A 22,927-nucleotide genomic window follows, 5' to 3' on the forward strand; every position below is an offset into this window, starting at 1 on the left:
AATAAACAAGTATTCTCATATTTATATTGTTTATTTTTCTGTGTGGCGAAAAATAACGTTCTCACCATGGGCAAAAATGTTTTTCCAGCTCTCAAACACTTCAAGTTCTCGACTTCGTCTCGAACTTGGAAACCTCGATCTCGAGCCGGAAAACGTACATTTTTGACCCTGGGTGCGAAATATACTATTAACGTCTTTTGAGTTCTTAGAAGTAAGCATGGATAGAGGAGATCAGATCACATTATCTTTGCTGTCCACTTCATTCTTTCTTATCTCATTCTTTCTATTCTATGTGTCAAATGTGCTAGCAAACATTTAACTATAGAGTGCACTAAGGCTAGGACTACTTCGCCCAAGTGAAGTGGTGGAGCTCAATTGTGGTGAAGCTGAGGAATTCGCAGAATATTCAGGTAGAACCTTCCAGCCCAATCGAATTGCAAACAGAAAGATTATTGAAACCATGGAAAATACAGATGAATCTGATATTCAGCCTATCAGTGTGAATGGAATATCGAGAGAAATCCTTACCAATCTCAGTACAAGAAAAGCACCTGGTTTTGATCTCATCACTGTCATGGAAAAACTACTAAGAAAAGTTATTACTCTGCTCACTTATTTATCTTAAAGCAGCTTAATTCAGATTAAAGCATGTCCCTCATACATGGAGAGTAGCTGAGATAATAATGTTGCAAAAACCAGGAAACCCATTTTAAGAACTCAAATCCTGCAGACCAATATCAATGTTCCATGTTATTTCAAAGTTGTTTGAAAAACTTTTCCTCAAAAAACTACTACTAATAATGGAAGAAAGATATCTTATACCAGCAGTATAAGTTTGGATTCGGAAAGAAGCACACTACGAATGAACAAGTTCACAGAATAACAAATATAATAGGAAAGTCATTGGAAGAGAAATAAATTTGATCTGCAATTTTCCTTGATGTAGCCCAGGCCTTCGACAGAGTTTGGCATGGAGGACTATTGAAAAAACTCAACGCATTTCTACCAAAAAATATGTGGAGTTGCTTTCTCCCCACATAGTAAATAGAGCATTTAGAGTTGAGCAGAATGATGAGTATTCAAACCCGAGAGAAATTAGGGCAGGAGTGCCTCAAGGAAGCGTTCTCGGGCCCATATTATACCTGTTGTACACTTGTGATATTCCTCAATGTGTTGACATCACTGTTGCTATATTTGCTGATGACATGCCGCTTCTGACTTCAGGCGCCACTATAGAAGAAACATCCATCACTCTTCAATCAGCTGCAAATCAACTATGTGAATGGACAACAAAATGGATAATAAAGCTGAATGAATCTAAATCATTGGTCAACTTCACCAACAAAAAAGTGACAGAAACAATCAACATCAATCTGAATGGCCATGGATTTCCCTGTACAAATAGAGCAAAATATTTCGGAATGAAATTAGATGTAGAACTGAAGTGGGAAGCGACATCAGAATCGGAAGAGAACAGCTTGATATGAAATATGGACAATTGTATTGGTTGCTTGGTCGCCAATCCACCCTACCTTTGAAAAACAAGATCATTCTCTACAACCAAAACTTAGAACCAATTTGGGTGTATGGGATCCAACTATGGGGATGTGCCTGTCAAAGTAACATCAATATGATACGAAAATTTCAAAATAAAGTATTAAGGAATATGATGGTCAACGCTCCATGGTACATCAGAAACAATGACATAAGACAAAACATAGAGGTCTAAGCATTCCATTTGTGTCCAGTGAGATAAGCCGATTATTGCAATGCGGCATGAGTAGAGACTCCATCATTTTGTCAACCCTGAGGCAATCCAACAACTACAGAACGAAGATCCTACCAGGAGGCTGAAGAAAATAAATCCTTTCGAACTAGTTTTAAATCAATTTGTGATAGTGTATGCAGACTATATAATTTTTACTGCTCTCATAATTCTAGAACTACTTGGGTCATCAATGGATGAACTGAAGTTTCATAGTTTTCCATAGAGTAGGTTTTATAGTGAGAAGAGAATTGATGGTTAGTCTCTGAAACTAGTTTTGATGACAATCAACATAAAAAAATATAAAAAATGAACATGTTGAGTCAGGTCTCAACGTAGTGTTCACAAATATCCTAAATAAAACACAATGAGACTCAAAAGGGGAATGGTTGAGGAGATAGATTCTCTTGGTGGATAATAAATTATGATGTGTTTAAAATGGAATAGATCATTGTCCACAAGAGTCGATAATAATATCAATATTAGACCAGATGTACAGGTACTGGTAGAGCAAAGCATTGAAATATTTGTAGTACATAATGACATCACTACTACGTCACGGCGTATGCGCTGGTTATCAGAATGAGATTATCTGAATACTTTCAATACTGGAATAGGAGTATCTGAATGAATATCCCTAATTCTTTGGGGATAAACATGAATCACAGCAATATGCGATATACTATGAAACTCTAAGAAGCAGAAGAGGATGAAACCTGACAACAACGCCATCCTTTCATTCCCAATGACAATAGAACATGAATATATCACATGTGATCATCAGACAGTCTTACCTGGTGTTTCGGCCATGTCTCCAGTCCCTGTCGGATTATTGATATTAAAATCGAACCCTGATTATTGAAGTTTATTATTTGAAGGTTATTGATGAATAACATTATCATTATAATTTTGAATTTTCTATCTTCCGATCACTGAATGAATTTTTCTTCATCTTTTCCATGTGGATGATCAGAGGGTTTTGTACATTTGGAACAAACACCAGCATCTGCCGAAGGAGTTGGCCAAGATTCACAAAAAATGTAAGTGATTAATGAATAAGTTGAGTATCTTTTGGAGAGCCTCACCTCAAAAGTACAATGCATCCTGCTAGTTCAATTTCATGATATAATGAGAAAATTTTAATGCCTGTTTTCCAATGAATTTTTGTACTGCTGAACATAAAGATACTGGCTCATGTAAATAATCTGTACTTCTTACTGAACAGTTGGTTAAGTAAAGTAATTACTCTACAAGTTAAGTATTAACTGGAAATTAGATGAATAACCTTTCTCTTTTACTTATGAGTAAATACTTTCAGGAATTAATATTCATGTGTAGTCAAGTGTAGTGAACTTACAGTAGAAATGATTCCTTCTACTTATTCTTCAGTAATAATAATTACTGAACATTTCTACATTTTTCCTGTCGAAACATGTGTGTATGGTGATTTTGTCACTAGCCAAATTTTCTAGTTCTCATCTCATTCCTTGGCAAGCTCTTGACTCACAAACATGTCTATTGACGAAGAAAAACAATAATTTCCTTCCAATCATACTGATAAATTGCGTATTGCAGACAAGAGGCTGTGTTTTGAGAGTTAATTCATTGGAAAACAATGAAATCGTTCTGAATAGATGACTTGCAGGCAAAGTACTTGCTGCAAAGGAGCAAGCATGGAACGCATTCTAGAAGGATTCGAAGAATCATTAGGGAAAAGAAACGTAGGAAAAATTTGTAACGTCCTTTTGGGGTTACATATGCCCAGCTGGCAGTCTGTCGGTAGAGCTTGAGATATTTGAATATTTTTGATATTTTGGCACCAGCTTGAATAAAAATACCATATGATTCTTACCAGCTCTTCGAGGAGCTTATACCAAATTCTGCTATCATCTGATGCGAGCTGCTGCTGCTTTATCAATCGGCAATCTTTACGGCAGCATTGATTGGCTCCGCAATTACAGATGTTGAAGAGGTTGTAATACTGCTTCGACTATATAGTACTAGCAAGAACCCGTGCTTCGCGACGATCTATTTTAGAACTTGACAAAATGAAAACTTGACGTAATGAAATTTTGAAGAATTGAGAATAGGCCTATAACCATCCTTGGTTAATTAAGAGTCTATAAGCAAAATTTCAAGTTATTTAGTCCAGTAGTTCAGACGTGATGATGCGTCAAACATAATTTTCCTATCCCGTACGTGCATAAGCCAGCTCTTTACTTTATATAATTATTATAGATATAGTTAACGACTGCAAGAGACAGGACTGTGGAACAGAATAGTGGTGAAACTATGATAGCGCCAGAAGTGTCTCAAACACAATAGTAGGTACTACATGAAATTTTTGAAAGTGATCTGAAAAAATGTTAAAACAACAGAACTGAATCCTTATCATTCTACCTTCATTTAGAGAGGCTTTTGTTTGAGCCGAATGGAAATCTATTTATAAAAAAATGAATGTCTGTTTATGTGTTTGTTTGAATGTTTGTTCCCTGTAGACTTGAAAACTACTTGACATAACGGCATGAAACTTTGGGAATATGTTGTGTGAATATTGAGGATGGTTTCTGAACAGAAATTTTAATAGGGGGGCTAATAATAATTATTTATTAATCCATTTTACAGACATATGTTTTCGAAATTTTTGGCCGAGCGGCTACTGAAGAACGAAAAGATGATCATGATTCAAGATCATATTGTGATAATATGATTTAGCATCTAAAGTTACCAGCTGTAATAAACATATCACCCTGTGATAAATTATTGTGTACTGGTATTAAAACGGTAGTTTGGAGTTGAAGTGTAGTTGATTGGTACCAGCTGTTGATAATGGTTCCTTAGAAGACCTATACAAATAATTATCACTCCCCTATCATTTAGAAACTGGAAAATGTTGAAAAAATTATCACCTAATGAAAGAGAGTATATATATATATTGTATAGTAATATATTGTAATATATATTATAAATGCAATTATAATTATTATATTATAATTTATAATGCAATTATAAATATATTGCATTCATTAATTACTGAAGAATGGAAGAATAATTTACAATTTATTGAATTTAGCTTAGCTTATATTCGTCCTAAAATGGAAAGAATATGGAATTCTGTGTGATTCATCGTACATCGCATATTTCCTGGACCATATATCGACAATCTACAGCTATGAAAACATTGAATATTTCTCTTTGAAACACTGATATAACCTTTTTTTTTAATGAAAACTTTACTGATAGATATTACTACCAATTGATTGAGAAGAATAATATGTTTTCGGAATAATGAATGCTGCATGACTAAGCACATAGGAAGTCCATATTGAGATGAACATGTTGATTGTCAGATAAATTTCATGATACACCAAATAAAGTCAAGTGTAACATGATACACATTGGCGGTGCGAAGTTCGCTGGGTAAGCTAGTTGTAAATTAAGCTTTATTATTAATAGACAACGCTGAGAAAGACAGGCTCAATCACCAGGAATACTATAAATCTGTCGAACGTTTACCACGTAAAACACGTGGTAAGCTCGCGCGAAAAAGTTTCTCATGCTGTGCAATGAACGGTTAAAAATTTTGGGGGGCCCAGCTCCCTCAGGGGGGGGGGCAGATTTCTGAAAATCCTTTTGTAGTGGATGTTTTGAGGCTACAATAAACAATTGTGCGAAATTTCAATTTTGTAGGCTTAGTAGTATGAGCTGTGGTGTGATTTTAGTTTGTCGGGGTTCAGCCTTTTAGATATAGGTAGAAGAAGAGGAAGAAGAAGAAGAAGAAGAAGAAGAAGAAGAAGAAGAAGGAGAAGAAGAAGAAGAAGAAGAAGAAGAAGAGGAAGAAGCAGAAGAAGAAGAGGAAGAGGAAGAAGAAGAAGAAAAAGAAGAAGAAGATAGATTATCATGTTGCTTTGGCCTGTGATCTGTATAAATGTCCTGTAACAACTAAAGGTGCGTCCACACATGCCGAACCGAACCTTGAACCGCGCAGCAAACCGTGCATTCCTCCGAACATCTTGCCTTTCAACGAACATGAGCATATGTTTCATAATGTTAAAAATCAGCTGTTAATCATTCGCCGTACCGTACTCCGAACCATTCGCCGTGCCGCTTGTTCTAACTGCTCGCCTCACCTCACTCCGAACGCTGAACTTTTCAGCCAATCAGAGCCCTCGATTACAATTCGCCGTGCAGCTCGCTCCACAATATTTTGGCTATCCATCACAAGTGGAAAACATGTGAACATGAATACAGAATGGGCAATTTTTTATTTGATTAAATTCATGTTTTGAAGAATTCATTATAAATAAATAGGATAAATTGATAGGAGCTTATGAATATTTTCTAATTCAAATGAAATAACTTCTGAAAAAAATAATAATTGGATGAATACCAATATTGAATTATTGTTGACCAAGAACTCAGTACATCGACAATTCATTCAACTAATTCTGTATTGATGAAATTATAATCATTTTCTCTATTGATAATCAATTTCATCAACTAACTGAAAAAAGTACTTCAATTTCCATGAATAATTCTATTATTAATAGATCTATATAAATCTAAAGTGTAGGTCATATCTAAATTCACAAAGAGTTCGATTCTTGTTGGCAAGATAGATGTTATTCAATGCAGAAATCATTGTTATTTTACTAAAAGATAGGATAAAATAAATAGTTCTCTTCCAGGGGGAGTTTAGACAACCAACAAAACTCATTTTTCATTTGAAGAAATAATATCAAAAAGGTGCATAGGACCTTACTTTTTTGTTCAGCTTGCCAAAATACCCCTCATTTCAATATTAAAATCTTCGACTGTCTGTACAGTGCAACCGTTAGAAGCCTGAAACAAACAAAAGAGCAATTTTTCAGTATGTATTTTAGTAATCAATATCATATAAAAAAGGACACAAGAGGGGATATGGAAAATAAAATTTGTTAATTACCTTTAAAAGGAAAAAATGCAGCAGATAGGTTAATTATGAGATTTGACAGCAAATTCTGATGTAAGCAGTATGAGGTCTAGGAATTGTAGACTAGAAATGCCAACTAAATCAAAGCACAAAGCCCCTGTTGAACATATGTTTATGGAAAAAGGATTGTTCCCAGAAGCTATTTATATATGTTATTTGATGTATCTATTAATTTCAATATATTTATCTATATGTTTTATATTTTATTACCATTATTTATGCCATGTTGTTACCGAGAAATCACAATTAAAACGACTTACCAAAAAACCTAACTCAATGTATAGCAAAAGAAGAATCATACCTGATCTACAAAATATTATTAATATAAAGACCTAGAAATTGTTATGAAGTATAAGCCCCGAAAAATTTGTACATCAAAATTATTTTTGAAAGAAATTTGTTATATGAGAGTCAGATATGTTTGTATGAAGATCAGTTGGTGCCATTGCAAGTGGCAAATTTGAAAAGTACTGTATTAGGTTATAAAGGAGAAATGTGTTTAAGATGTTGTATTTGTGATATTTTTTGTGTTGATAAGGAGAATTTGTTTATTATATTTGATGGAAATCTAAGGGGGGCGTGAGCAGATAAGGTCTGTGAATTGTTTTGATATTTTAAAGTGTTTTTGGTGGATATTTATAGGTTATGTCGATATGTTGAAGAAATAATTTGTATTAAAAACATTGTTGATTCTCAAAATATTTTGAATTCGAATTCGGGGGCGTGTGTAACGTATCAAAATCTGATGGGTAAATGAAATCCCCACTCAAAAGAAATTCATAGGTCTAAAGTGGAATAATAGTCTAGTATCGCCAAATGCGATAACGTTTTTAAAGATTAGATACAATCAGGTATTATGGCTAAATTTAGAACGGCCGAATAGAAATGGAAATAATTTGCCACTTATATAATATTATATAAAGTATTGGAATTTTTGAGGTTAGGCATGAAATATCTATTGATCGGCAACATAATGATCGATTGAGTCGCATAACGTAAAATCTAGCCAGACACCTTGGCAGTAATTTATTGTAACTGAATGGTATGCAACAAGAGGAACCAAAAAAGCACATGGCTAATTGTCATAAAGTGAGAAACAACCTATAAACATTAGAAAATTGTATTGCATGTAAAAAATGTACTAAAAACCCAAAATAAAAATAAATTAATGTATTAAGGTAGTAGGAGGTTCGTAGGCGCATGTATACTGTAACAAATTTGCATGAACCAATCAAATGGTAGCAATCGATGTGCGGCAATAGTGAGCCAATTCAAATGTATTTGTATATATTTCTATAAATGATAAGAGTTTATGAATTATCGTTGTTCAGTTTATGTATTGGATATGGCCCGAAGACAGATGAAATATCAGATGGGTGACATAAGTTATAATTTAATAGATTGGCACGCACTATTTGAGCCTTGGATGGCGTAGTAACGAATTATTTGAATTTTATGTAACTTTGCAAGTTGGAAATGAAAATTGTGAAAAGAAAAGTAGAACTTGCCCACTTGCCTGCCAGCCACTACCATGGAATGTCACCATAATTTATAGAGCATTTTTTTTTTACTGTACATTTTTAATGATTCAAAGTTTAATCAAATTATCCATTTTCCATAAGACTTTGTGATGCTGTAGTAAAGCAAAAGTCATTCAAAAATTTTTAATTCCTTGGAAGAGACCACTTCAGCCACCAACATTCCAGGACTACCAGGAATTCGGATTGCCATCAGCAACTTATAAAAAATCCAGCTTGTGAGTGATAAATAGTTGAAATAAGAATAGGGCGCCCTCAGTGCTTTGAGTGAAATAAGAAATGAAAGCTAGCTTGTCGGAAAGGTTTTAAATATTGATTGATTGATTGATTGAGAACTTCATTTATATAGATTACAATATATACTGGCTTTTACACTTATATACAATAGCTTACAATACAGCAAAATTATAGATCAATTTACATAATACAGACTAAGAAAATAGTTATTGAAAGTATATGATATGAAAAAGTAATGTGTAATATAGTAACTATGGATAATTATATTGTTATGCATCTACATAAATTGGCGGAGAATATCCAATTATAATGGGTTGTGTTTTGATGGGATTAAGCTTAAGGCCATTTTTCTTTGTCCATTCCACTATCGAATTGATATCCTGATTCATTATTCCAACTCTTTCATTGATTTTTGTTATGGGACAGCTTAAATATATTTGAAGGTCATCTGCATAAGTATGAAAACTGGAGAATTTGATAATGATAGAAAGGTCATTAGCATACAAAGTGATGAGGAGAGGGCCTAAAATTGAACCTTGTGGTACTCCATGCATGACGTTTTTCCAAGTAGACTTATTGTCACCGACAGATACACATTGTTTCCTACCTTATAGATAGGATTTAAACCAAACTAACGAGTTGTGACTGAAACCAAGAATAGCCAACTTATTCAGAAGGACTGTATGATCAACAGTATCGAATGCTTTAGAAAGATCAAATAGGGTGAGGATGGTGCATTTTCTTTGGTCCATAGCTAACCTTATATCATCAGTGACACGAAGCAGAGCTGTCTCAGTTGAATGGAATTTTCTAAAGCCTGATTGGAAGTTATGAAGCTTACTATTGTTGTCTAGAAATTTTACAACTTGACCATGAATGAGTCTTTCTAGCACTTTGGACAATGCAGGTAAAATACCGATTGGTCTAAAATCCTCAAGTTTATTGGGTGATGGAACTTTATTCAGAGGGCCAACCAGAGCAAACTCCCAGTTTTCAGGGGAAATGCCTTCTTCTTGAGAGATTAATAAAAATACTTGCGCAAGTCCAAAAATGGTATAAGAAATATTTTATTGAATAGGAACGAGTCAATTTATATATCAAGGAATACACCAATTAAAAGAATATTAAGTTCTAAGCTGGTAATACTAATGTTCACATGATCATCGATTTTATAATATAATTTGTAATAATATAATGTAGCTCTGGTTCTTTGGATGAATTGATTTATCTTTTTCCATCAGGTGCCGAATCTTGCACCCTGAGATATATATATTTATTGGAAATTATAAAAAATGATATATTTATAATTATTGATTCATCAATTTATCATTCTCTGATTTAAGAAAATATATATAAAGGGAGATTACCTAAATCGACAGGCAACAGCAAGTCGATACTAAGCTACATGCAAATGAATCAAATGAATATCAAATGATATCAATGAATCAAAAAGCACATGGTAAAGTTTCGTGCTATAGAACTGAAAAATAGTACTGATCTGTGATATTTTATCTGATTTCGTTCTTGTATATATATATACACAATTCATTCTATCACAGGTTTAAAGGTTTGTATTTGTTGGATGGGTGGGGGATGGTTGTCATGCTATAGGGCCGAACAGTTTCAGTCATTTGTTCCAGAAGATGTTTTTTTAAACTCAGGATGAAGCTCGCTCGGCTCTCGATGGACCTGATAGAAACAGGAAGTGCATTCCATGCACGACAGGCACTGACTAAGAAGGATTTTGTGAAAATAGTAGTGCGATGATTGGGTATCCTTAAAGTACTTTCTCCGGTTCTAGTATGTGAAGCATCTATCCTCCTACCTTCAGACACAAATTTGAAATCATCTTTAAAATAGTTCGGACTACTGTATTTCAAGATATCTCTAACAAGCTTGACTATTTGAGAAAGCCTTTGATCGGGAAGCTTTAATGTTGAACTAGCAATGTGGGCTGGGATGATATGATCATTTTGTTGCTCTATATATTTTCTGTATTGATCTGACTTTGAGATTATTCGTTTAATATATGTATCAAATTTTTCATGGTGTATCATTCATTTTATTCCCCAATACCATAGGATACAAATTGAATATATATATATTTGTTAATTATCAGTATTAAATTATTGTGAGAGCTCCTGAATGAGCAAATTAGGATCTTAATGAAATTGTATCCTAGAATACCACGACCAGATTTTATAGTTTTTAATTATCATGCTCTACCGATTGATGCCAAGCAGGAGGCAAAGCGTTATTCCATCAAAAATAACGTTATGAAGTCTACTGGTATACTGTGTTCCATTATCACAGATCAACAGCTTCGGCACCCCGAACTTGGTGACCACCAGCTCCCTCAAAGCTCGTGCAATGGGATTGCTGTCTGCCTGAGCTAGCAGCCGAGCCTCAGTCCACTTCGTGAACTGGACCTCGAATACCACCAGGTATTTATTCCCTCTTTTCGAGCGAGGTAATGGGCCCACAATGTCGGTGCTAACGGTCTCCCAGGGTTGCATCACCTTCCTCTGTCTATTCATCTGTCCATATGGAGGCCACTGCTCCACTTTGTGCTTCATGCAGGCCTTGCAGCGCCTCACATACTTCACGACGTCTGCATACAAGCCTGGCCAGTAGTAGCGACAGGCTATCTGGTGATAGGTCCGGAACACCCCTTGCTGGCCAGCTGTCGGTGCATCATGGCTTTGCTGAAGTATTTCAGCCCGTGCACCACTCTTGGTACACTACTTCCAGCCGTCACTCTCCGGGCCCATATGTGTCGAAATGAGGCCTCACCCCTCACCATATAATCGGGATACTTCTCTGGATGATGGAGTAGATTGATCTTCATCCTCCTTATCCATCTATTGTCTTCTGTGACGATGTTGGCCACCTCACTTGTAGCCTCCTTTTGGCCTTTATGTGTGTTGGCCAGTATGTCACCTCCAGGCAATGCTCGAGAGAGCAAATCAGGGACCACATTCAGCTTCCCTCGTCGGTATTTGATGACCAAGTTATACTGCTGCATTTCTAAGGCCAATCTCGCGAGCCCTCCTGTCGGGTTCGGGATGGCTCTGAGCCACTTAAGAGCCTGGTGATTTGTGATCACTGTAGTCTCGTATCCCTCTATATACGGCTTGAGTTTTCTCAATGCAAAAATCACAACCAGGCATTCCTTTTCGGTGGTGGAATACCTCAGTTCGGCCCCCTTGAGCCCTCTGCTTGCTTAGGCGACCTTCTCCTCTCCATCGACCTCCTGGGTAAGTACAGATCCTAATCCATATTCTGAGGCATCTGTCTGGAGTGTGAACGGAAGTTCAAAGTGTGGATACGTGAGCACTGGTGATCTAGTGAGAGCCCCCTTTATCTCCTGGAAGGCCCTCTCCTCTTCTGGTCCCCAGTGCCACTTCACTCCTACCTTCAACAACCGGTGCAATGGGGTTGCAAGGTCCGAGAAATTTGGAATAGACCTCCTATACCAGGATGCAAACCTTAGAAAACTCCAGAGCATCCTTAGCCGCTGTGGAGTTGGAAATTTGTTTACAGCTCTCACTGTTTCAGGATCGGTCCTGAGTCCCTGCTCTGTAACTATGTGACCCAAGTAGTGTAGCTGCCGCTTCAGGAACTGGCACTTCTCCTGGTTTATTACCAAGCCAGCCTCTTGTAGCCTACTGAACACTCTAGCTAAATTTAGCAAATGAGCCTCCATTGTTTCCCCCAGGACGATGACGTCATCCAGGTAAGCAAAGGCACAGGGCTCCAACTCCGGCCCAATAACCCGGTTTAGAAGACGTTGAAATGTAGCACCAGCCGAGTGTAGTCCAAACGGCATCATCCAGAATTGGGATAGCCCCCTTCCAGGAACTGTAAACGCTGTGAGCTGCTCACTCTGCTCCTCCAACGGTACTTGCCAGTACCCGCTCTCCAAGTCGATTGAAGAAATGTATTTAGCATTCCTCAATCAATCAAAAATGCCTTTCATATTCGGCAAAGGATATGCATCTCGTTCCGTGAGTGCATTAATCTGACAGAAATCGATGCAAAATCGCAACTTTTCATTAGCCTTCTTCACCAAAACGATTAGTGAGCTCCAAGGGCTACTGCTCAACTCAATAACTCGCTGATTGAGCATACTGTCCACCTCCTCGTTTATCACCACTTGCATAAGTGGATTGTGAGGATACGGATGTTGTCAGAATGGCTCAGCTCCTTCCTCCAGCCTGATTTTATGAACCAGGAGGTGGGTCGCACCTGGCACATCTCTGAATTTTTTCAGCTTCGCCTCCAGGAATTTTTTGAACTCCTCCCTCTCTGAAGTGACTGCTGCCACCTGTTCCACTAAAGCTGGAGGCAATACCATTCTCCTCTGCCTCAGATCGAGCCTTGCTTGAATTGCTTTCAAATGACTCAATCCCAAAATCATTTCAGATTCTAACTCATTGATCCCTGCCACTCTCCAGTAGACTCGTCTACTGCACACCTCAGCAGTCAGCTTCAGCTCCACCACCACGGGAAGCTTCTCTCCAGTCACCAAAACAGGTTGATGACTGATTGGTTCAATCTGGCAATCGCCAGACTTCTTCAGTCGTCGTGCTGCCTCTCCAGAAACATAGGACAACTCAGCACAGGTATGGTCCAGCATGAAGACACGTGTCTCCTGGGGTTGTGGACACTTTTCTTGCATGTCTATCGCAGCTGCACGGGACTTCATCTCTCTCCCTCGGGCCTTCACAGTTTTCTGGGTGGATGGAGCACTCTTCTCCCTGGTTTGAGGCTCCAACTCCACAATACGTGTGCAGGTGTTGATTTTCACCCTGTGCTCCCGCAGGAACTTCATACCAAATAAAAATTATTACCCGAATTTTTTGCACCGGTTGTTGAAGGTAGGAGTGAAGTGGCACTGGGGACCAGAAGAGGAGAGGGCCTTCCAGGAGATAAAGGGGGCTCTCACTAGATCACCAGTGCTCACGTATCCACACTTTGAACTTCCGTTCACACTCCAGACAGATGCCTCAGAATATGGATTAGGATCTGTACTTACCCAGGAGGTTGATGGAGAGGAGAAGGTCGCCTAAGCAAGCAGAGGGCTCAAGGGGGCCGAACTGAGGTATTCCACCACCGAAAAGGAATGCCTGGTTGTGATTTTTGCATTGAGAAAACTCAAGCCGTATATAGAGGGATACGAGACTACAGTGATCACAAATCACCAGGCTCTTAAGTGGCTCAGAGCCATCCCGAACCCGACAGGAAGGCTCGCGAGATTGGCCTTAGAAATGCAGCAGTATAACTTGGTCATCAAATACCGACGAGAGAAGCTGAATGTGGTCCCTGATTTGCTCTCTCGATCATTGCCTGGAGATGACATACTGGCCAACACACATAAAGGCCAAAAGGAGGCTACAAGTGAGGTGGCCACCATCGTCACAGAAGACAATAGATGGATAAGGAGGATGAAGATCAATCTACTCCATCATCCAGAGAAGTATCCCGATTATATGGTGAGGGGTGAGGCCTCATTTCGACACATATGGGCCCGGAGAGTGACGGCTGGAAGTAGTGTACCAAGAGTGGTGCACGGGCTGAAATACTTCAGCAAAGCCATGATGCGCCGACAGCTGGCCAGCAAGGGGTGTTCCGGACCTATCACCAGATAGCCTGTCGCTACTACTGGCCAGGCTTGTATGCAGACGTCGTGAAGTATGTGAGGCGCTGCAAGGCCTGCATGAAGCACAAAGTGGAGCAGTGGCCTCCATATGGACAGATGAATAGCCAGAGGAAGGTGATGCAACCCTGGGAGACCGTTAGCACCGACATTGTGGGCCCATTACCTCGCTCGAAGAGAGGGAATAAATACCTGGTGGTATTTGAGGTCCAGTTCACGAAGTGGACTGAGGCTCGGCTGCTAGCTCAGGCTGACAGCAATCCCATTGCACGAGCTTTGAGGGAGCTGGTGGTCACCAAGTTCGGGGTGCCGAAGCTGTTGATCTGTGATAATGGAACACAGTATACCAGTAGACTTCATAACGTTATTTTTGATGGAATAACGCTTTGCCTCCTGCTTGGCATCAATCGGTAGAGCATGAGAATTAAAAACTATAAAATCTGGTCGTGGTATTCTAGCATACAATTTCATTAAGATCCTAATTTGCTCATTCAGGAGCTCTCACAATAATTTAATACTGATAATTAACAAATATATATATATTTAATTTGTATCCTATGGTATTGGGGAATAAAATGAATGATACACCATGAAAAATTCGATACATATATTAAACGAATAATCTCAAAGTCAGATCAATACAGAAAATATATAGAGCAACAAAATGGACAATGAAACAAAAACGAAATCAGATAAAATATCACAGATCAGTACTATTTTTCAGTTCTATAGCACGAAACTTTACCATGTGCTTTTTGATTCATTGATAGTATGTATTTATTTGCATGTAGCTTAGTATCGACTTGCTGTTGCCTGTCGTTTTAGGTAATCTCCCTTTATATATTTTTTCTTAAATCAGAGAATGATAAATTGATGAATCAATAATTATAAATATATCATTTTTTATAATTTCCAATAAATATATATATCTCAGGGTGCAAGATTCGGCACCTGATGGAAAAAGATAAATCAATTTATCCAAAGAACCAGAGCTACATTATATTATTACAAATTATATTATAAAATCGATGATCATGTGAACATTAGTATTACCAGCTTAGAACTTAATATTCTTTTAATTGGTGTATCCCTTGATATATAAATTGACTCGTTCCTATTCAATAAAATATTTCTTATACCATTTTTGGACTTGCGCAAGTATTTTTATTAATCTCTCAAGAAGAAGAAGAAGTCATTTCCCCTGAAAACTGGGAGTTTGCTCTGGTTGGCCCTCTGAATAAAGTTCCATCACCCAATAAACTGGCTGTGATGCAACCCAATGGCTGTGATGCATCACTGGCTGTGATGCATCACCCAATAAACTGAAGAGGCTGTGATGCAACCAGCGCTACCGAGATCAATGCCGGCTAATGCAGATACTGGTCCACTGTATCATTCGAGACCTGCATTAGTGGGACCAGAGGTGTCACCGGCTCATCAGTACAGGCCCTGACACGCACCGCAATCACCGATCCGACCTGCAGCACCTCACACTCCATTTATGGACCCAGGGATGGTGTGCAATGAAGTTCGGGGATGGAGGTTGTCATATGATGGCAACAGAGATGCTCCTAGTTTCCTGGAGTGCCCTGAGGAATCACAACAAGCCTATGGGCTGACAGGGGAGGAGTTGTTCCCGGCGCTACCAGAAATGCTAGTGGGAAGGTGTTCCTTATGGATGCAGAACCGGAGGGGTTTCTGGCATCATTTTGTAAGAGACTTTCGGTCTCGTTACTATCCAGCAACCCACAAGGAGGACCTGGATACTCAAATCCTGGGTCAATGGCAGTGTGAAGGCGAGGCAATCAACGACTACGTAGAGGAATTTCAGACCCACATGTGGAGTAGAGGAGATTTCTCAGTCAACCACCAGCTACAGAGGCTCTACAAGAATCTTCTGCCTCGGTACAAGCTGTACATCAGGGAAGCCAAAGTCTATTTGGTGGACTACCTGCTCAAGCTGGCCAGGCAGTATGAGTGGATAAAGTCGGAGGAGAAAAGCGCTCAACAGAGGTAGCGGGCTGCAAAACAGGAGGAGGTTCGTAAACCTGTGAAATTGTGCACCGAGCCTGAACCTACAAGAACCCAACGGCGAGCAGAGTCGACTCCAGTGGGACCTGTGTGCTGGCAGTGCAAGAAGGCGGGTCACTGGAGGTCAGAGTGCCCTGAGATTTCTCTCTGAAGGGAAACTCAATTCCCTTCACTAGTTATGATATACATTATGACACACTGTTCCTACTAATGGAAGGGGGGGAAAGAAATGGGAAAGAAAAGGGTGGGGTTGAGGATGGGAAGGATTTGTGGCTGACAGATGTCCCAAAACACCGAGTACATACTGCTGCCTCTCTGCCGGTCACAGAAGACCGTGCAAACATCTTGGCGCCAGGTTGGTTCCTCGCTAACCGGTGATGGTGCGTCGGCACCATCAGAGGAAAAAACATCAAGTCATCTGGCCATGTTCTCGGCCTAGCTTTCCTGAAGAGGCACTGTAGAGCTGCGCCGTGCTTTCACACTGCATGGAGACACCATGCTTTGGCACTGCAGGAGGCACCATGCTTCCGCACTGCTAAAGGGGCGCCGTGCTCCTGCACTGCAGGATACAAAGACGCTGTGCTTCCACACTGCAAGGAGACACCGTGCTTCTGCACTGCAAAGGGAATGCTGTGTTTCCGCACTGCTAGAGTCGCTGTGCTTCTGCACTGCTGAAGGATGCCGTGCTTCCGCACTGCAGGATAGAGTCACCGTGCTTCTGCACTGCAAGGAGATGCTGTACTTCTACACTGGAAAAGGGACGCTGTGCTTCCACACTGCAAGAGTCGCGGTGCTTCTGCACTGCTAAAGGACGCCATGCTTCTGCACTGCAGGACAGAAGCACTGTGCTTCCGCACTGCCAGGATGGAGTCGCCGTGCTTCGGCACTGCAGGAGAGAAGGGTAACACAGAACAGAGAAACACACAAAACACAAAAACACAAAAAAACAGGAACACAAAAACATGAAAGGTGAAAGAGCACCTCCAACTGAGCTCTGAGAACTCAAATCGTCGCGGTGTGTTCACGCCCGCTGACTTGCCGGGAAACTGGCCCATGCTTTTTCACTGGGAAAAAGAGCTTGCACCCTGCTGGAGGGCTGTGTTTGCACACAGCAAGGCACAAGAATTTTCGCCCCGTCCGGACAAGCCGTGCTTGCACACTTTAGGATAGAGGGTAACACGAAACACAAAGCCCGGCTTATGCCCTGTGAGCCATGCTTTCGCACTGTGTGCTGTGCTTCTGCACTGCTGCAGTGCCTCTGCACCGCGAAGGTGTGCGTCCGTGTAGTGACAATTCAGACACACACTGACCAATGTGTCATGTTTGCACACAACATTCGGACGTGCTAGCAATCTGGCTGCAGTGATTCCACACTGCTGAAGTCGAGCTCACACACTACCTTTGCCGGGCTTTTGCACTGCATACCATGCTTCCGCACTGCGTGCAGTGCTTTTGCTCTGCGTGCAGTGCTTTCGCACTGTGTGCCGTGCTTCTGCACTGCCCTACTTCACCATGCTTGTGCACTGCTATGGCCGGGCTTTCGCCCTGCATGGCCATGCTCTTGCACTGCCCTACTTCGCCGTGCTTGCACACTGCTATGGTCGAGCTTTCGCCCTGCGTGGCCGTGCTCTTGCACTGCCTTACTCCGCCATGCTTGTACACTGCTATGGCCAGCTTTCGCCCTGCATGGCCATGCTCTCGCACTGCCCTACTTTGCCGTGCTTGTGCACTGCTATCGTCGAGCTTTCGCCCTGCATGGCCGTGCTCTTGCACTGCCTTACTCCGCCGTGCTTGTGCACTGCTGTGACTGGGCTTTTGCCCTGCATGGCCATGCTCTCGCACTGCCCTACTTCGCCGTGCTTGCGCACTGCTATGGTCGAGCTTTCGCCCTGTGTGGCCGTGCTCTTGCACTGCCTTACTCTGCCATGCTTGTGCACTGCTATGGCCGGGCTTCCGCCCTGCGTGGCCATGCTCTTGCACTGCCTTACTTCGCCATGCTTGCGCACTGCTATGGCTGGGCTTTTGCCCTGCGTGGCCGTGCTCTCGCTCTGCCCTTCTTTCCAGCATCAGACAGCTGGGATGAATCTCCAACACGACCAGGAACTCGTCGTGGGCTCAGCAATAGTCAGCTGAGATACAGCTCCAATAATCCCAGTAGCTCGTTGAGGATGTAGACTGAAGTTGTAGTCCCCGTCCTCAAGAGGAAACGTGATACACAACAATGTCACACTTCACAGAAGGAAGAAGTTGATAGAGGTGAATTGGAGACCAGGAAGATTACCAAGTGTCAGAGTGATGGATACCCTCAGTTAGTTCAGTGTATCAGCAACTTATTGTTCACAATAAAAGATAAGAGATGACAATATGATTTAGAATACTGAATTATATGGTTGACATGAAGCCACTAGTTGTGATGTTACCCCACACATTTCGATTTTATATCACAATTGAATGTGGTCAGAATAATAATTCATTTTCTATTTGTTATCCCTTTCTATCCCAGTGTTGTTCCTGAACAACATGATTATCTATGATGTCTATTGGATCAGTGATTGAATGAATCTGCCATCTACTGGCCTTGTTTGAAAGCTACATTAGTCTAGTTTAGTATTATACTCTCATTAGAGAGCACTCAAATGCAGTCTAATTTCTGGAAAAGCAGCTATCATATTCAATTGTACCAACACTTCAATGTGACAATTTTTTTCGGTTTTCATAATTTTTTTAAAAATTCTAAAGAACTGAAAATAAGAATAAAAAATATCCATATAATTGTCTATTATTCCATGATGAAATATCAGTCATAGAAATAGAAACTTGAACAAAAATATCATTAATATTCAAAATTTTATGTCTGTTGTTTTAGAACAACATTGGGCCATTAGAGGAGTCACATGTGAGGAGACTTTGAGGTTATGTTATTGTGTTTCTCTCAGTTTTCAAATGCGTTCGTGGAGTTATTGTTTATTGAATAATTGTGGATGATTGTTTTTTGTTATAATGTACAAAATCTTGGATAATGAAGATTTAGACAAACTCATGAATTTTCCTGAAGATGAGTTGAATAGTTTCTTAGAAATCAAGATACCGGACAATAATATTATTGCTGATCCTCTACAAGAGAATATACAGGTAAGATTCTCTCCAATTTATTTTCAAAAGTCTGTTTTACCTGTGCAATCTAAATCATTACCTGAGTCAGCAGTCCTGGATTACCGGATTCATTGGTATGAAAGCAAATAGCCTAAAGCTACGTTTACACTATATGTAGTTGTACACTATAGTACATTATGCATTACATTATATTAGTTTACACTATATGTAGCTATTATTAGAGCTTTCAATTTAGTTTACTGAATCTGAGTGGAGCCTACATTAAAGATTCTTTGGCGTATTTGACATACGAAAAACAGTTTACACACACTCACTGTCAAGACCAATCGGGAATTAGATTACACCAGGAGATACACAAGAATGAGACGGAAACACTGGTACCATACAACTCAAATTTAACCCCAGCAAATACAACGATAGTCAAAGGAGCCAAACAGAACTGCTCTTCACTACTCAATTATTACTCCCACTAGCTTCTGTTGCCAATTTGAAAATGGTGTGTGTTTCACTTGCAGTCAGTTGAGAGACTACAGTGGAGCATTTGCTACTTCTTATCGTGACAGAGATGTGCTTCAGTGATGGAATATTGAGTTGAGATTTATAGTTCCAATTTTATCATTGTGATAATACCACTATATTATAGTGAGAAGGCTGTGGTCCTCATAACAGATCCCTTTCTATCCCAATTTATGAAAAAACAAGATAAAAAAATTATTCTGGTGTTTTTATGTTGCAAAACCTTCTTGAAAATGAGAAAATAATTTTTCCCAAATTTTTCTCACCCTCCAGGGGCCCCTAGGGGTATGTTGTTTTAAAACAACATTGGGACATTCGGGTCATTTCAAATACGTATAGTGAAAAATTTTGGTTTTGCATTAGAAAAAACAATGGTACTTTCATCATGCTTTATTCAAGGAAAGGTGAATGATTTCATTATGGGATCATTCCTCATCAATAATTTTTTCTTGATTTCAACATTATAACAATGAAAGTCATATAATAAAATTCTCAAGAGTAGTAAAATGAATTCTCAAAAATGTGATACACAGAACCAGATTTTGGTGACTAACTTATTTATTATATTCATAACTGATACATATTCACATAATATAAAAACGTGAAATTGAAACTGAAAATAAGGTTCTAAATATCATGAATTTCCTACTTTTTTAAAACTATATTTTGGTTACTAACTTATTCATTATGTTTATAACTAACTAATACATACTTACATAATATGAAACGAACTAAAAACTAGAAATTGGGGTTTATCATATTATAAATTTACTACTATACTACATCTACTTACATCTACTACTTTATCATATTTACTATTTTTGTAGAACAAGTTGTTCCTTGTAGCCTATTGGATTTTTCTATTTTATCTATGGTAATCATTGAAGCACATTCTGTTTGGGACTGAGCAAAGACGTACTCCACATTTTGTGCAATACACCTTGGTGTACCCAGTCTTACACAGCTTGCAACGTCCTTCTTTTGCAAAATACCCATGATCGTGCCTAATATTTCTTCCAGTGTCTGGAGAAAAAGGGAATTATGAAGCTAGGTTACATTATGTAGCAGAGCTACATGTAGCTCAGCTATAAAGCTCTGCTACAAGTTCAAAAAGTGACTTTGGAGATATGCTATATAGCAGTTGAGCCTATTTTCTCAGCTATATAGCAGAAAATGAGCTATCCAAAATTTACAGCATCACAGTAGCTTCGCCGTAGAAAGCAGCGGCTGCTGCAAGAACTACATTCTTCTTTGGCATCTGGTTGGGATAACTGAGCAATGAATAGTGGTTTATTCAAACTATATGTAGCTCTGCTACAAGTAATGGCATCAAAGTTAATTATAGCAGAGCTACATCTAGCTCTGCTACATAAAATTTGCATAGATCCCCTTATAGCAGAGCTATATGTAGCTCAAATTTCATATAACTCCCCAGCTACATATAGTGTACACTAATATAATGTGATGTATAATGTACTATAGTGTTCAACTACATATAGTGTAAACGTAGCTTTAGGCTATTTGCTTTCATACCAATGAGTCCTGTAATACAGGACTGCTTACTCAGGTAATGATTTAGATTGCACAGGTAAAACAGTTTTTTGAAAATAAATTGGAGAGAATCTTACCTGTATATTCTCTTGTAGAGGATCAGCAATAATATTACTGTCCGGTATCTTGAATTCTAAAAAACTATTCAACTCATCTTCAGGAAAATTCATGAGTTTGTCTAAATCTTCATTATCCAAGATTTTGTACATTATAACGAAAAACAATCATCCACAATAATTCAATAAACAATAACTCCACGAACGCATTTGAAAACTGAGAAAAACACAATAACATAACCTCAAAGTCTCCTCACATGTGACTCCTCTAATGGCCCAATGCTGTTCTAAAACAACAGACATAAAATTTTGAATATAAATGATATTTTTGTTCAAGTTTCTATTTCTATGACTGATATTTCATCATGGAATAATAGACAATTATATGGATATTTTTTATTCTTATTTTCAGTTCTTTAGATTTTTTTTAAAAATTATAAAAACCGAAGAAAATTGTCACATTGAAGTGTTGGTACAATTGAATATGACAGCTGCTTTTTCAGAAATTAGACTGCAATTGAGTGCTCTCTAATGGTATAATACTAAACTAGACTAATGTAGCTTTTAAACAAGGCCAGTAGATGGCAGATTCATTCAATCACTGATCCAATAGACATCATAGAAAATCATGTTGTTCAGGAACAACACTGGGAAAGAAAGGGATAACAGATAGAAAATGAATTATCATTCTGACCACATTTAATCGTGATATAAAATCGAAATATGTGGGGTAACATCACAACTAGTGACTTCATGTCAACCATATAATTCAGTATTCTAAATCATATTGTCATCTCTCATCTTTTATTGTGAACAATAAGTTGCTGATACACTGAACTAACTGAGGGTATCCATCACTCTGACACTTGGTAATCTTCCTGGTCTCCAATTCACCTCTATCAACTTCTTCCTTCTGTGAAGTGTGACATTGTTGTGTATCACGTTTCCTCTAGAGGACGGGGACTACAACTTCAGTCTACATCCTCAACGAGCTACTGGGATTATTGGAGCTGTATCTCAGCTGACTATTGCTGAGCCCACGACGAGTTCCTGGTCGTGTTGGAGATTCATCCCAGCTGTCCGATGCTGGAAAGAAGGGCAGAGCGAGAGCACCGCCAGGCAGGGCAAAAGCCCAGCCATAGCAGTGTGCAAGCATGGCGAAGTAAGGCAGCGCGAGAGCATGGCCACGCAGGGCGGAAGCCCGGCCATAGCAGTGCACAAGCATGGCGGAGTAAGGCAGTGCAAGAGCACGGCCACACAGGGCGAAAGCTCGACCATAGCAGTGCGCAAGCACGGCGAAGTAGGGCAGTGCGAGAGCATGGCCATGCAGGGCGAAAGCCCAGTCATAGCAGTGCACAAGCATGGCGGAGTAAGGCAGTGCAAGAGCACGGCCACACAGGGCGAAAGCTCGACCATAGCAGTGCGCAAGCACGGCAAAGTAGGGCAGTGCGAGAGCATGGCCATGCAGGGCATGAGCCCGGCCATAGC

The 22,927-nt window shown here is 39.4% G+C and overlaps 1 protein-coding gene across 2 annotated transcripts in view; it reads left to right on the top strand.

Annotated features, from left to right (window-relative positions):
• Positions 1-22,927, top strand: part of LOC111054806 — a 724,817-nt gene that overhangs the window by 697,419 nt on the left and 4,471 nt on the right. For both annotated transcript variants that reach the window (XM_039419907.1, XM_039419906.1), the window contains exon 25: positions 2,739-2,805. In XM_039419907.1, coding sequence (XP_039275841.1) covers positions 2,739-2,805 — 67 coding nt within the window. The remainder of the gene's footprint in view (positions 1-2,738; positions 2,806-22,927) is intronic.

The sequence above is a fragment of the Nilaparvata lugens genome, chromosome 2 (assembly GCF_014356525.2).
Source record: "Nilaparvata lugens isolate BPH chromosome 2, ASM1435652v1, whole genome shotgun sequence".
NCBI classification, from domain to species: Eukaryota; Metazoa; Arthropoda; class Insecta; order Hemiptera; family Delphacidae; genus Nilaparvata; species Nilaparvata lugens.